This window comes from Bombus pyrosoma, linkage group LG11 (assembly GCF_014825855.1).
Source record: "Bombus pyrosoma isolate SC7728 linkage group LG11, ASM1482585v1, whole genome shotgun sequence".
NCBI classification, from domain to species: Eukaryota; Metazoa; Arthropoda; class Insecta; order Hymenoptera; family Apidae; genus Bombus; species Bombus pyrosoma.
The window spans coordinates 532,396-548,309 of record NC_057780.1 but is presented as its reverse complement, the minus strand read 5'-3'; the positions used below and the strand labels follow the sequence as shown (position 1 = coordinate 548,309).

General features: G+C 40.6%; 1 protein-coding gene across 8 annotated transcripts in view; it reads right to left on the bottom strand.

Moving 5' to 3' along the window:
- The window catches only part of LOC122572602 (zwei Ig domain protein zig-8-like), a 236,615-nt gene that overhangs the window by 5,953 nt on the left and 214,748 nt on the right, over positions 1 to 15,914 (bottom strand). For all 8 annotated transcript variants that reach the window (XR_006318511.1, XM_043737747.1, XM_043737750.1 and 5 more), the window contains 2 exons: positions 6,529 to 6,712; positions 295 to 437 (listed from right to left, as the gene is read on the bottom strand). Coding sequence is in view for 7 of the 8 variants with exons in the window: in XM_043737747.1 (XP_043593682.1) it covers positions 295 to 437; positions 6,529 to 6,712 (327 nt within the window). In the remaining variant the exon portion in view is untranslated. The remainder of the gene's footprint in view (positions 1 to 294; positions 438 to 6,528; positions 6,713 to 15,914) is intronic.

The window sequence follows — 15,914 nt, the reverse complement described above, 5'->3', positions numbered from 1 at the left end:
ATAGTTAGAGCAAAAATGTTCTATTCTCTGGCATGATGTAAAAGTTCGTAGAAAATCGCTCGATGCTTATTACGCGTAACATGGACAAGAGCGAATATCACGCTTGTATTATTTCAAAAAACATGTAATTCCTTTTGCTATAACGTGTATAGAAATGTATAGGAGTTCTTAAATTACGTATCTAGTTAGAAACAGAAATACTCGTCGAATCGCGTTGCAACCGACTTGATCGTGACACGTTGGAAAATGTTCGAGTGCTGGCTCTAAGACGGTAGAAAAACGATTTATGCTCACCGTTGAGCACGTGTACGTGAACAGTGGCAGGTTGATCGGGCATGGTGGTGAGATGGCACGTGTAGTTTCCGCTGTCAGCTGGTCCCACCCTCGCTATGCTGAGTGTCGAATTGGCCCCCTCTTCCATTAGGTCCGTTTTCACGCTGGAACATACGTACAGCGGTGTTGAAATTTCAATTTTTAACGGAACTTCCGACGGGCGTTTTATCGGCGGCCGGAAGCGTATGCGAAAAATGGCCAGTCCAATTTTTGAGAGATCGTTCCGCAGACCTTTATTCTACCCTTTATCATCCTCCTTGCCTTTTTTTTTTTTTTCATCACGCGTTTTTATAACGCTAGGCTTTTCGTTCGAACGACACTCGTAATAAAACAAATCTCACGTTCCCTTTATTTGCCCTTGGTCGTTCTTTTTTCAAAGCAAAACCTATGAAAAGTATTTTAGTATCGCAGTGGCTAAAAATTAACCCGGAGGTGAAAAGAGGTATTTCCTTTTCGACTATTCGTATTCGTTAAAATGTGATACACCGTTGTGTGTACGCGTATCTATACAATGGTTAAAATTTATATAGATCAGTGACGCGTGAAATCGATTACGAAATTATTACGATTCTTGGTAATATCGCACGCGATGTATTTAAACTCGAATCGAATTAAAATTCCATATTGATATGCATTGGGAAAGTATAAATGCAATCAGCTTCTATTTGGAAAGCATTAGCATATGGAATTTTGAACGTCGTGTAATGCGGAATAGCTATAATGGAGTCAATTTTTCCTGCATCGTTGTAAATTGGAAAGAGAGATTGTCAGGGGAGAAGCGTTTTAATTCTTCGATGAATGCCAACACGAAATTGATTTACATAGCAGATAATTCATCGAATAACTTTATTAACTTTATAATTTTTATTATTTATCTAGAAAAATAATTTCGCGGTTGTCTTTATATTCGTTGGCTATCTTGTTAACGAACAAAATGCCATGGGAAAAATGTGCCACCTTGTTCGAATAATTTGTCAAAGCAAGTAGAACGTACACGAGTGATATTATTCCGTAATAGGATCTGTTTGGTCCGCTTGACCTATCTGGCAAGAAACGATGTTATTTTCTCGCGGACACGAGCACATCTACGTCGCGAAGGAACCCTTCGCGATGATAAGGCGCTGTAACTTGATAAATCGTTAGCGTTGATCGTTTCGAGATTATGGACATGCTTACGAAAGAAAACGTGTAAAGTAATTATTCTCTTTCGTCTTACTTATACATTTGATGTTGCATCTTATTGATCGTAATTGAACAAAGGTACACGCAACTTGGCTCGTTCGATTCGTCTTAGAAATGTACGTAGAAACGAGCTTTCGTCGAATTTTCATCGAACCATTTTACGATAAAGCACAGTGATTGTACACGAGAACGACGAATCTTAAGATTCAGCAATGAAATATTTGATTATCCGTAGGTTATAGTATGTGCGTCGTAAAAGATTTGATATCCTTTGGGAAGAAGAAGCTTCGAAAAGGACTCAAGTGTGCATCGAATGCCGGTTCGATTTCTTTTCATTACCATCGCCGCTTTTTTCCATGCGGTTATCGGTCTCTCAGCGAAGAAGCTAATAAAACTTTCAATTTCTTTCAAGTCTAGCGATCTCGTAGGCACGAGAGATACATTTCTCCGTGTTTTATCAAAACTCAAAGTCAAAATGACGAACCGTGTAGATATCGAGCTTTCAAAGTATGTTCACATTGTGCAATACAGACATCATCGAGGTCTAGAAATATCGGGCTATGTATAAATTGAATTCTCAAGGTACTCTATTCTATAGAAATCGAGGTCTCAAAGTACGTACATTGTTACGTAGAAACCGTGTTTTTCATGTAGCGTATCACGTAGCAGGCGAGTTTCTAAAGCACTACGTTATGCAAAAATCGAACCTCTAAAAGACCGCAAAGGTACGTAGAAATCGATTTCACGAACCAATCTATCGTATAAGACTGGAATTCTCGAAATATCGCATTATAAAATATATCACCGTATTATAAAACACCATGTTACGTAGAAATCGAATCCTTACGGAACTTTTTGTCGCAGTAAGGTTTTCAGCAGAGTAGCGTATTTCAAATTGCGAGGTAATTTCGAATTACGCGCAAAAGCATAGTTATCTACGAAATCTATATCTACGAATCTATATATACGTACGAGTTTTTAAAAATAGTCATTCGTTTCCCAAATTTGTGTTTCACGATCGCTAGATTTCTCACAGTTTCCTATTCGATTCGTTAGCAACTTTTGTCGCTCGGGCGTCGCTCGTTATGTAGCGAGGATCGATACACGCTCGTTTATTTATTATCTTGTAATATAACTTTTACGCAAATCCGCAGGATGTTTTAAATTTTACATTTATACCGATTATTCGTCGTTTCTCCGACAATCTGACTTTCAATCGATCGTCGTTTGTACGAGACCAGTAGGTGTCTCGATCGACGCATATTTCCGATGCAGCTGCCTTTTTAAATCAAACAAGATTTTTAACAAATAATATATACTCTTTATTCGACGCTTCGTTTAATTCAAACGATAAATACCGTAGCCTTTGTCTCGTTCTATTCTCCACGAAATACAGAGCAGGGGGTTGCCTTTAATTGAAAAACTTGGCGAGCGCAATTTGTCCGTTCGTTATCTCCTCGTCCGAGCACGATTGCTCGTTGATCCGTAGTGTGAAGCAACCAACCATCGAGGTTTCAACCGTTTCGCCTGGCTTCTCTCAGTTTCACGTTAATAAACCGGCAGTTGGGACACTTTTTTCCATTTCTCTTCCTTTTCATCCAACCTTTTCTTACGTGTTGCCGTTGTTCACCGTTCAAGCTCTCTTACGAAATTGCGTCGTCGCGTCGGTCGAGAAACAGAACACGTACTCGTCCAAGTAATGGAATTAACGTATCACGGGGTTGTAAATTTCTGCACGATACGACTCTGTAATTTTAACGCTATGAAAAATGACCCCTGCGAGCCATTCGCGTCCGGTGAATGTATAATAAACGGGATTGAATCGCAACCCTATTAACGCGTCCCTGCGTACGAATGATTTAATCGCGCCGGCTATTGTTTTAAACTATAACTCCCGGCGAGCACGTTTAACCGATTAGCTCCAAGAGATTTTATCGCTAGAAGGGTGGAATAACTTTAAAACTACTATTTTAGTCTTATTATTATTACGATTATTATTTTCATGGTGTCCGAGGATCACAGGTGGAGAGGGTTATAAGCAAGTCGAATAAAAAATTATTGAAAAAAGATTTCCTTGAAAGAAGAAACCTTTCTAAGATGCATTTTTATCGTTGTTCTTTTAAAACGCGTACATACGTATTGACGATATAGGTGGAGAAACACCGTCTGACACGATTTCTTGTATGTCGGACTAAGGAGGGCTAAGACGACGACGCAAATTTTCGCTATCTTCGGACCAAGTTAGTTAAAATCCAGGCGAATGATCATGGCGACGAATAATTTGCCGTTTTACGTTTCTCGAATCGACGCGACGACGCGACCGGTCTGCGGCAGGGTGGCGCGGTGGCGCGGTGGCACGCGGCCGGAAATGGACATTTACTTTCTCGGAGAAAAATAACGAGCGGCAGAGCGGTAGTTACTGCGGAAATGTGTTTACGGTCTGCGGTTTCCACGGGCCACGTGGTTGCGCTACGTACGACGAGGACTGAAGTGGTCGTACCACGAGGGTGCTCTGAAACGAGAGGCCGAGTCTCTATGTACACGCGCCTTTATGTACCGGGTGCACAGCGCAAACTAATTCCATTTACCGGCAGCCAGCGTGTCTGCCGGGTTGTAACTTTGTCGAGCTGTCGGCCACATCGACAACATTTCCGCGAGAAACATTCTCCTTCGCGCGACTACATTCTCGTTCAAAGGTTAACGATCGTTTGGATCAGTGTTATTCGCTGAGAAGTTCTCGCGAGATCCCGCAGATAAACGGACTTGATACGAGTTTTCCATCTTTTTCCAGATTCCTACGATCGGAAGAGAGCTGGTAAAGTTGTAACAAAATTTCGAATATTTCACGTGTACAACGTGTCTCGCGATGCAGATTTATAAACAAGTCGATATCGGAAATTGAAGCTCGAGATATTGGAGATATTACGTATTCGATCCTTTCCCAACTACAAATACACGCGTAAAATATTCTGCTTTTGTAAATCGTAAAAGCGTAGAACGCAATTTTGCTAAATTATCATCATCGGCCACGCGCTATAAAATATTTATACTTTGGAAACTGTAAGTTACGAGCTTTTTATTTATACCTTTCATATGCAATTTTATTTTTCATATTCTTCCTCTCATATTCATGTTTATATTATACGATGGTGCATTATACTCGATGGAATAAGAAATTAATTTAAATGATAAATATGCATTAAACAATTCTGTCCTTTCGTTTAAACAGATATTACGAATTAAAATATTACGAATTAAATATACGCGATATACACATCGTTACGCCTTTCAATCGTACAGTCTTTGCAAATGGTAAACGTCCTTTAAACGTTTGTTTCCAATTACACCGAGAAAAAAGCTACGACTAGCGCGAATTACATATTCGTAGTATATATAATTATAAGACGCCGATCAAAAGGAAAAGAAATTAACGAGAACATTCCGATCCGTATAAAAAACATAGTTTGGTACTCGTATAAACAATAATTGACGCGATCGATCGCGTAACGCGAGAGGGAAAACATTTCAGCGACAGTGTACACGTGTACTATGTAAATTTATTCGACGTATACGCGTGTACATTCGGTATTTCGGCGTTTCAAGGTGCGTCTGACTCGGTTCGACGATGCAGGATCCGGTGATTTTCGAGGCTGCGGGTAGTTTATACGAGGATTAGCGGGCTGGGTGCGTCTACGGGGTGGAAAGGCAGTGAGAATCGTCGACACTGGATTAGAACTTACCGCGGCGTCCCGTGGATCGTCGACCGCTTGCGCGTTCACCTGGCTATGATTTATGACTAGCCGAGGCTGTCACGATCGCGCTCCTATCCACGGAATAGCGAGAGTGGCGCGAACGCTTGCCTTTGCCCCCGCCGCAATCAGACTCTGCGAATCGAGACCGGATTTCAAACGTCGTATCAGAGACGCGTCGCTGCGCATCGAATGGGCCACGGTATTTTGTCGTGTTTGACTTGCGTGAAGGATAGATGCTTGGCACAGGATTGACGTATATACGCAGCTGTATCCAGTTATGGCCCTCACGGTCGATTCCAGTTCTCTCTTCCATATTTCCTCTTTACGATTACATTTAGAATCTGGCTTTCAAGCACCAAGTTGCTGCATATACGAGATATCAGTTTTACAAATAATACGTCACTAGACCATGGATTTTTATGCATTTATCGGAAATTTGAAGCGTGACAAATGTGTACAGAATGCACGTAATATGCAAAGATATATAAAATGTCCAGAGAATGGTACTCGTTATAATACTTGCAATTAGTACGTAAAATAATTTTCTAGCCAGATTCCATTTTCCTAATTGTCTTCGTAAAATATGATTTTCAATATATATCCATAGTCACGCAGATACACGTTGCATATTTATAAAAAAGTTCGTATAAAAGAGTTGCATACGCGTTCGCCTAAAACTACGAACGAGAAATTTCTTGCAATTAGTTTCGCCAGTTTTAAATCTCTTCTTTTCTTTCGTCATAACGTTTACGAATCTTTTAAATGAAACGTACGATTTGGACGATGAATTCTACGTCGCGGGATTTATCCGTTGATCTACACGAGGCAAAGGTAGAACCGAATCGATTAGAATTTTCCCATCGAGGAAAATAACGCTAGTCCCGATCCCTTCGGCGATCGAGCGCGATCTTGGTTGTCGAATGATTCTTCAATATCGGTTCAGACGTACCCGTTGAATTTATTTTTAGGAACATTTGCATCGAAATTAGTTTCAACTTCTTTTTCTTTCGTCCCTTTTCCAAGATATCGACAAATTCGAAAGATGTCTCGGACCGGTGAGTTTTATAATCGCTTTGCTTTCTTTTAACGCTATACTCCTTGTAACGGCAAAATAAAACTTTCGGAACCTTATCTCGCCTTTTAACGGCTCTATAGCGATTAAACGTGACTGTAAGATCTCTCTTATAGGAACGGAAAGTTTAATTTTTGAAAAATCGGTAGCTCTTCGAGCTTTTAAGCGTGAAAAGAACGAAACGTTTACCTGATACCGCCTCTCGTCGTGTCGTAATTGAGAACTCTGTTGCCGTGAAGCCACTGAACGACGCTATACTGGACTTGCATCGCTATATGACGCACGACGCACAATAGCTCGATGGTGCTGTCAGCCTCGTAGTACTTGTCTCTCAGCGGTTCACCCAGGGCGTCCACTATCTGGACGGACGGTGCTGAAATTTCATTACGTAACGTTAGGATATAGCGGTAAACAGCGAGTCAAGCGTGTCTCGATATATCGCCAAATAGTTTTCTTCGTATCTCTTCGTTTTTATTATCTTGTACGCACAATGGTAAGATTAAACGCGTACGATGAAGCGGATTTATGAATTTCGAAAATTGGAAAATTAGAAAGTTTTAAAATCAGCATTTTTTGGTCCGATCTTTTGCAAATTCCTATCCCTGTACGTTTCTCGATTTCGTTATATACGCTCCCATGAGTTCGTTGGTCGTAGACGTCGGCTTCTCGGTAGAGAACTCGGTAACTTGAAGAAAGAAGAGAAAGAATCGTCATAGATACGCGCGAGTTCCCGTCTCCACGTAATGCTGTAGATTTTCTAAAATAGATTTAAACGTGCTTTCTCGATCGAAACGAAAGCGAGATTGATTGATTACAAGTTTTCAGTCGAATAATACGCGTTTCCCTGTTTCAGAGTAAACGAAGTACTCGAGTACCTTGAAACGCGTAGAAAAATAATTTATTTAACGGCAAATCAAGTCGATCCAAATGCAATAACGGATGAAACCATTTTAGTTCTAGATCGCAATATTTCACCGAGCCAATATACATATATATTCACAATAGGTCGTTGTTCACGCGTAAGTGCATCTAACGATCGCGGCACAATTCAGACGCGATCTTTTATCCGGTGTCTTCTGGACCATTTCCAATTCGAAGTTTATCATGGATCCGCCAGTGCGGTTTAAGAATATGGAAATTCAGAAGCGAAAGAACGAGAGGGTGGGGAGGAAGGCCCGATCCACGGTATGTTTCTCAAAGATTTCTCCATTTTGCCCGCGTACAAATTCCACGCAGACTGCGAGACGAATACAAATCGTATCGGTTTAATAATGCGAATAATGCGACGAATCACGGTACTACCGCCGATTTCGTTGGTTTTATCGTCGACAATCGGTATTAAGCATTTATAGACAGGTCAACGGATTCGTAGCGCAAAATATAATCCTTCGATGGAAATTTAGTGGACCAGGATTTCGAATTATTCGCGCGAAAACGTGAAATGTCGTTTTAACGCAGTAAATATCGAGCAGAGATGGTAGCAGTGGAATTCAAATTTTCTTCGGAATTTCATAGTCACTGTTTCAGTTACTGTATCTCGAGCTTGCCGATAAAAGATTCGTCGAACGTCCGCGATAATTAAAATTTTAATTTTTGCGCGATAAAGCAATCTAGTATCCGTTTCCGAAAAGAACTCGCCGATTTCTCAATTTCACGATTGATCATCGAATGTCGAAAAGAAATTTTCCATCGAATCTCGTTAAATATAGCCATTTTATAAAATATTATCCTTTATCGCTATCAAAGTGATTTACAGTCGTTATTGTAGCACGCGAAATGCTGGAGGTTAAAAGCAGGCTGCGTCTTACTCGTTCAACCGAGTGGATTTAAGCTTACCAAGAGCCGACATCGTTTACCTTTCTCGTAAAGCTTACGAAACGGGAACCGTGGTCTGTAAACCGTCGTCATTGTTGTTGCAGTTCTAATAGATCTCGTTTCCGAATATTTTATCCCACAGCGGCACTAAATACGAAACGACGTATCATCGGTGACGCATACGTGTATCTAACGACCAAGGTTCGAACCAAGAATCTCTTCCTTCGTTCCTTGGACCGTATCCAGCTTTAAAAGTACGAGTACCTTGGAAAAACGTATGTACGCTAACAGTAGAGAGTCCGCGCAAAAGGGAAATGTTGCAAACGTACAGAGCGGTCTAAGAACGAAGTTCAAAACGACTCTTTTTTACTCGAGTAATCCGCAATTTAAATACTGTACCTCTTGTCAAATTTAAGTTTTCTACATTTTCTACCATTCTCTTAATTTTCCTGCCAGTTACTTGTATTTTTTCTTTCTTTTTTTTTTTTACAGATTATTAAGTATTCCTTTACAATTAATAATTTATTACTAGCGCCGTATTATATACATGTGACGCGTGTCGTGCATGATTCTTCGTTTCCGAATCTTTCTATACGAATCGTAGTATATGAATCCTCGAATAGGGCCGAGAAGCGTTCACTTTGCTCCTTCGACCACTGGATGATACCGGACTCATCATCGCGTTCCATCGCGTCGAGCCTTCTTTCCTGAGTTTTTATCAACCGAGCTTCACGCGGTATCACGAGGACGGAGAGCACGCGTTCATGTATGTTGTCAGTCGCTACGTTTTTACAAAACGAGTCTCGTTAGTGGAGAAATATCGAAGAATCTTGCGAAACAACGGCTTTCTCGCACTTTTCCGACTATGCTAATACCTTAACACACGACTTGCTATTTATTTTCTTTGGCAATGTCTCTTCTTACGTTCCTTATTGTTAAAGATCAGTCCTTTGCAAGGACTACAAGGAAAATAGATTTATCGGCGTGTAAAAAATATATGTAACGTATTTGTGATTGTATCCGTCGATTTTTAACTCATTCATTTTTCACGATGTTATTTGTACTTGTAAAGTGTCAGTTCACAAAATTTCTCCACGGTTTTAACCCCGTGATACATTGATTCTTTACTCAAGCCGAAACAATATTTCACCCCGAATTTTAAGACCCGAACGAATATATCATCCTCCCGTAGCCGTTTCCCAAGATCAACTACGAGATTGTACCTAACGACTAAGCATAAAAAACGCGAAAAATTTTGTAAGAGCATTTGAAACTCGAGAAGACAGGTGAAAAGGGGTGAACGGAAGAAGATACGTCGCGATATTAAGCTCTGCTCGAGTTTATCTCGTTTAAAATTTCTCTTTTCCCTTATTATTTTTCTCTCCATACTCATTCCTTCCAAGTCCACAATCTTCGGTTTTTTTTATCGAACTTTGCTTATTTCAAGTATCGGCATTCGACAAATTAAACGAATATCTATCTTTGCGTTCGACCTTTCAAATTCGTGTTTCTTCGTTCAACTTGAGACGCGAAAAATTTACCTGTCCCAACGTCCACCCTTGGTCGCTCCGGTCGTTGGAAATTCTGGCATTAAATAAATTAAATATAAATATTTTTCTCCGCGTTCGTTCTTTCAGACGCGTGTTTCTTTATCGAACTGTACACACGTAAGGTTCAGCTGTGTCAGCAGTGGTCAGGGTTGGTCGATTCTTTCCGCATGTGTTGTCTAGCACAGGCGAATCCCCGTGGTGGTTTCGTCGAGATTATCCAGCGGGATCCTTTGCCAAATCCCGCAGGTCGAGCGGTTTAAACACATCGGCGTTGATTCATGGTCGCACGACGCTTATCGATTTTGTTCTGGATCCGTCGGCCCTGCCCTCTCGTAATTCTTGCCCTCGGTCGGGGATCTTCCGCCTCTCGTTTCTCGCGTGGATTTTTCGTTGCGCGAATACCCCGTGATTTGTGACGCGTACGGTGCACAAGAGCCGCGCGGAGATTCGCGAGTCGATAGAGACGTTGCAAAATCCTACGTGACGCTTTAAACTGTCGATATATTTATTTTCGATACATTTTGCTGAACGTACGTTTGTTAGATTTTTATTTCGAAAGAATTTTATTTAAACAGATGAAAACGTCGCGTTGGGTGTCACGATCCGCGAAAAACATTGAAATATATATATATATATATGGAAAATCATTTGGTGTTAGAAGTCGTTCGTTTATTTTCCAACGAACGTTTGTATTCCGTTCACGCGTTTTAATACATATCGCGTATCTAATTCCATTTACTAAATAAAATTCAAATAAATTCCGAATTATTAAATAGCATGCCATCTGGTTACGTTTAAAGAAACGTGCACTAAAGGGTAACCAAGGTAGATCCGCAGCGTTTTCTTTATGTTTCTCTTGATACCGAACAATTTGTATAACAATTCCTTTCGGATAAAATCCGAGAAAGGGACGATTTTCAGAATGCATAGTATATCTAAGCGCATAAGTGTGTAATTTATTGATAGAAGATATTTTACCGAAGATCTTGAGACCATAAGTTTCCATACCGTAATATAACATAAATCGTAATAAAAATTTGAATAGAAACAAAGTTTTTATTTCTCGCGTTCCAAATACTTTTAATACGCACATTTTACACGAACTTTTCACGGTTTGTTCCATTTATCGGCAACAAAATCGTCTGCTTCGAATTATCTTTAAAAATCAACTTTTATGCAGACGTTAATAATACGCGGAGAACGGTGTTCTCGTTACAAGTTGTTTCCTATCATTTGCAAACCGGAAACATTGGAAAACCTCGTGTTTCGTGCACGACTAACGTATAGCGTTTATGAAAGTGTCCGCTGTTTTATGGTTTTATGGCCACGTATGCACGAGTTGTCCGTGCTGCGGTTGCAAATTTAAATTCAGCCGCGTACCTTAGGAAAACAATGCAGCCATATCAACTATGCGGTTTCCGTTTTTCTTGACCACGATACATCCCCTCGCCAACATCTGTTCTCGATAGAACGAGTACTCGGGTTTAGAATTTGGACGTGACCACTTTGCTACTTCTTAAATTTAATATTTCATTTTTAAGAAAGTTACGAACGTTATGTGTGTTTCATCGATTTAGGTTCTTTGAATTTTTGTGCGAATACCAAACTAATTAAAAATTAAAATTAAAAGTTAGAATACGATTAGAGTAATTAATTAGGAGATCGTGGCCTCGATGTTAAAGATCGATGAATATCGAAGCATCAAATATCAGGGCATTTTGAGTCTCCGACGCGTTTCCATTTCCTCGCTGTTCTTTCTCTTATTTCTATAGATTCAAAGTAACACAGACCAAAGAAAAGTTTATTTTATAAAGTTTGCTTCTATAAATACAGGCATCCTTCAACCAAATTACAATTTTGTCTAACAACTCGATAGAGCAATCTATTTTGCACTCAGGTAATTCCATTGAAATAATCGAATTCCTCCAATTGGCTTTCCTTAATTTTCTTCTTCCCGATAAATCTACAGCCTAAGTACATTAGTTCACTCTGGCTACTATGTATTTATACTGCCCGAATTTACGTTTTAATCGATTCAGGGAACTTCGTGCGGACTGATAGTTTGCCGTTCGCGTGACGGCCAAATTAATCTCAATAATCATGGGACGTTCGATAAGTTTCGCAGGATCTTGTACGCCATCCTGACCAGCTGCTATTAGTCCGCTTTGAGAAAGTTCACCAACTAGAACTGGGTCAAACAGAAGTCACGAAAAGTGACGAATGTCAAACAGCGAAATTAGGATCACGAACGGTCCCGACGAATCACGTTACAAACACTTGCAACTTTGGATAAAGTTTCCACGATGAATCCGCTGATCTCCTTGAATTTGCCGCGATACCGAAGAAATTACACACGCGCGATTATCCGAAGGAGAAGGAGTGTAAGATCAAAATGCAATTCAGCGTCGAGAAGTTGGCAAGAATCGAAACAGAACGAAAGGAACCGGTCGATTCTGTTAGACGATTCTGTCCGCATTTAGAAAGATACGTATTCTATTATATTTTCTACGTTCAAAATTTAAGAGTACGAATTTTTATATTCGTTATTCGGTTTGAAATTTTCGCTCAAGTATCCCGGATTTACTTCGGTAAGCCGGCGGGATTCTATTTATTATCCAGCCGTAACACGTAAATCTTGATGAAACGAGGTATAATTTCACTTTCGATTTTCGAACTTTTCCAATAACGTATGAATTTTAATAAAACAGTTTTGTCGTCTTACGATTAGTGAAAAAATTAGGAGGGTGAGAAAATGCCAAACCTTATCGCTTTGCTGAGAAATTATGTCTTTTAATATCGGTGACGTTTTAAGCATGAACTTGTAAACCAACTGTTTTATTTACGGTCGAATATTTTATGCGTATTTGACAAGAAGTTGCCAACGTATATAAAAATTTGACACGCGTAAACGCTATAGGTTTTCACAGAATCGTCCTAGTTCCCCTAAACTTCTTACAAGTAAGAAAGCATATTTCTTACACACAGATGCTCAACTATTCCGTACACGTGCCTATATTTTTGTACGAAAGATAAACGAATCGTGGTAGACAAAGTGCAAAGAAAAATGGAACGAGATTAGAATTGGTGGCGCGAAGATATCAATGTCAGAACTCGTCGGGGACACGGACGGTGGCTTGGTGAAACAGGTGGACGTGTTTGCAGTGTGCCAACAAAGCACGGTTATTACGTTAAGTGGAACATCTTGTTAGCACAAAGACCGATCCTGTCGCTTTTGCATCGAGGCTGCTCACGAAACTCTCGCGAAACTGGCCAACTAACGTAAATGCGATTTCGTTCGTTCTCAAAGATCGTTTTCCCTTTTCGACGAGGCTGGTCTCGTCTCTATTCCGCCTGTATTTCGCCTGCTTGCGTTCTCAAAAATTACGTCAACGAGGAGAAGGAATTTTCCTTTTCGGTGGCTTCCTTCTCCCATTTTTATTATCTCCGAGTTTCTTGTTTTGCCCGTTCTTTTTTCATTTATGAACTTCCTCCCGTAGTTTTACATTTTCCGAGGCGCTGTCCATTTTCCTGTCTACCTCCAAGTACCACTTTCGCCCCTCCTTGTCCCCCCTTTCTCCTTCTCGGTCCCTTTGTTCCAAGGAACGGAGCTCGACGTATCTCGATTCCACTAGCCGTCCCTTTCTCTCGAGCCAGCGAAACGAAGTTCTTCCGCTTCTCCAGTTCTTCTTCTTTCCTAACGGCTGCCAGCCACTCTGCTCTCCATCCATTCCGACTATGCCACTTCTCCGTCAATTATCCTCCTAAGCGCTTCGCAGCCGCAAAAATTCGCCGAACGAACCCAATTTACCCGATCAGCAGCAGAATGTACCGAATAGTTTCGATCCTGTTTCTCCTTCCTCGCCCACCTCTCTTCCTTTTGTCCTTTCTCCTTTCTCCCGAGCTGTATCCTTTTATTTCGCTCTGTTACCGAGCTTCCTCTTCGACGCCTCGGTATTTTATCTTCTAGCGTTTCAGCTTGCCGGCATTTTGTAAACTGGCTATCGGTAATGATGACACACAGTAACGGCTATATATAAGAACGGCGTACCTGGTTTATTAGAACGACGTTGAAATAATTATGGTGAAAAATTAACGTGCTTCATCTCAGGGCCAGGTTTAAGATGGTAACAGGCTCCTTACTTCTTTCAGAATTATTTTGCGCTTCCTCTTTTAATTTGTAAAGTGTCTGTTGTTCGCATAATTAACGCAGGATACGCGATAAATCCGTTGCTCGCTATTTACGATCTATATTGTCCAAACTTTTGACGCTCTGCACTCATCGTATTATTAGGTTGCGAATTTTTATAAATAAAACCAACGAAACGAAGTAAAAATTATAACGAGTACCTTATTCTGAAATTATATTCCATATATTTTTATTCTTCGCATGTGCGTGTATATCGCTATACGCGTGTGTACATACGATACATTTTACCATCTCAGATACTTGCGAGTAACGGATGTAACGTAAAGTCTCGTAAAAATTTCATATAGTCCACGAGGCAAATCTCGAATAGCTGCGAGGTACATATTTATACGGCTCGAAAGACGTTGATCATAGAAACAAAAGATTTCTAGGGGAAAAGAGGATACTTAAATCGAAAGACATCGCGCTCCGACAAAGGTCGCCATCTCCATCGATTTTTAAACGACTACGTTTAAATCCTCTTAGCGAGTCGACGGTTCGATTATCCATCTTTGACGAGTAGTGTTTCAATTCTGCTGGTTGGTACAGGTAGATGGGGAGAACATTAACGATGAAAAGTCGAAGACGAGTTCTCGGCCGCTGTTCCCTTTGACGTACGTCGAAATCGTCATTTGGTCGCCGCCTTCTGTCGACTATTTTACTCTTTGCTGACCATTCGACGAGAGTTGCCTTTTGGACAAGGGCTGAATACGACCCCGTGTTCGTGATTCGCCATGGAAAAAGGAAGCCGTGGAATTCTGCTCTTTGTAAAAATCCTCCGACGTGGCTCATAGTCGCGGAGAGGAAAATATTTTCGCCATTCAGGTCACATCGACCGTAGACACTGTTAATATTCGTGAGCATGCCGAGCGAGTCTCGGTATATGGGACTACGCGAGACTCTTCTATCCAGATGATTACAACACGAAGCTTTTATAGTCTACACGTTCCTCGGAGATGAACTGTGCTAGGCGCACAATGATGGTTTAGTGTAATTTTGCGTAGTTTTACGTGTTCGTCGAGCTTTCAGCGCGGCAAACATTTTACATTTCAAATATTCTTCGTGCGAGGTTTTTCCTAGAAATTTCCCGTTGCGTTTTAAAATAACCGAAGAGTTAGACGTTGAGCCACCTTTTTGTAATAAACGCAAACGCGTGATCTGTTTTTTTCAACATTTAACATTAATCGCGTACTCGTGCAATAAAATCGACAAAACCGACAAAAAGCGGAGTCGGTTGACCATTTCCACTACCGAGACGTTCATATACCTAAAGAACGTACACTCTCCTACGCTTCGTAAGTGCTATTAAAAACAAGATAAACTCGATTAAAAAATTATCAGACCTTGTTCGGAATCTTGGATATAAAGTTCGAACCGACTAACATCACGATCTTCGGTTTTAACGTTTTCGACGTTCGTACGCTCACGCCAAATAAACTTTGTCTCGTTCTTTTCCGTTTCTATCGCGATAGCTTCGTTTCTTCGACGTTCCGGTCCCGCGACCGATTCCCAATGCGAAGTTCGTGTCACCGTAAGTCACCGAAAATAGCAGATACCGTAGCCAATTTCCTCGATCTCACGCTGAATACTTGAGCGTCTTTTTCTCTTTGTTTTCCGCTTTGCTACCCACCTTAGCCCTTTTATCCCATTTCTCCGGTTGTCCGATTTAAACGATTCTCTCAGCATCATTGAGGTAAAAATCTTAACTCGAGAGAGTTTGCGTTTTTCACCTAATTTGCATCGTGAGGACAATCAGCACGTTTTACTCGCGGCAAAACTAATGGATTTCTCTTTTCGCTTTGAAGATACGGTTGAACTCGTCGAGTTAGTGTTCTCGCAGGACGAACATTAACAACATTCAAACTGACAACGAGCTGAAACGTTTTTTAACCCGCGGTGAATATTATTTTCATAGTATCAAATTTTTCTGTGTTTCACTACGAGAGTACTACTAAACGATAGAAAATTTAATATACTTGTACCTCCACTGGCAACAAAAATCCAGTGCAAATACTTTTTCTAGT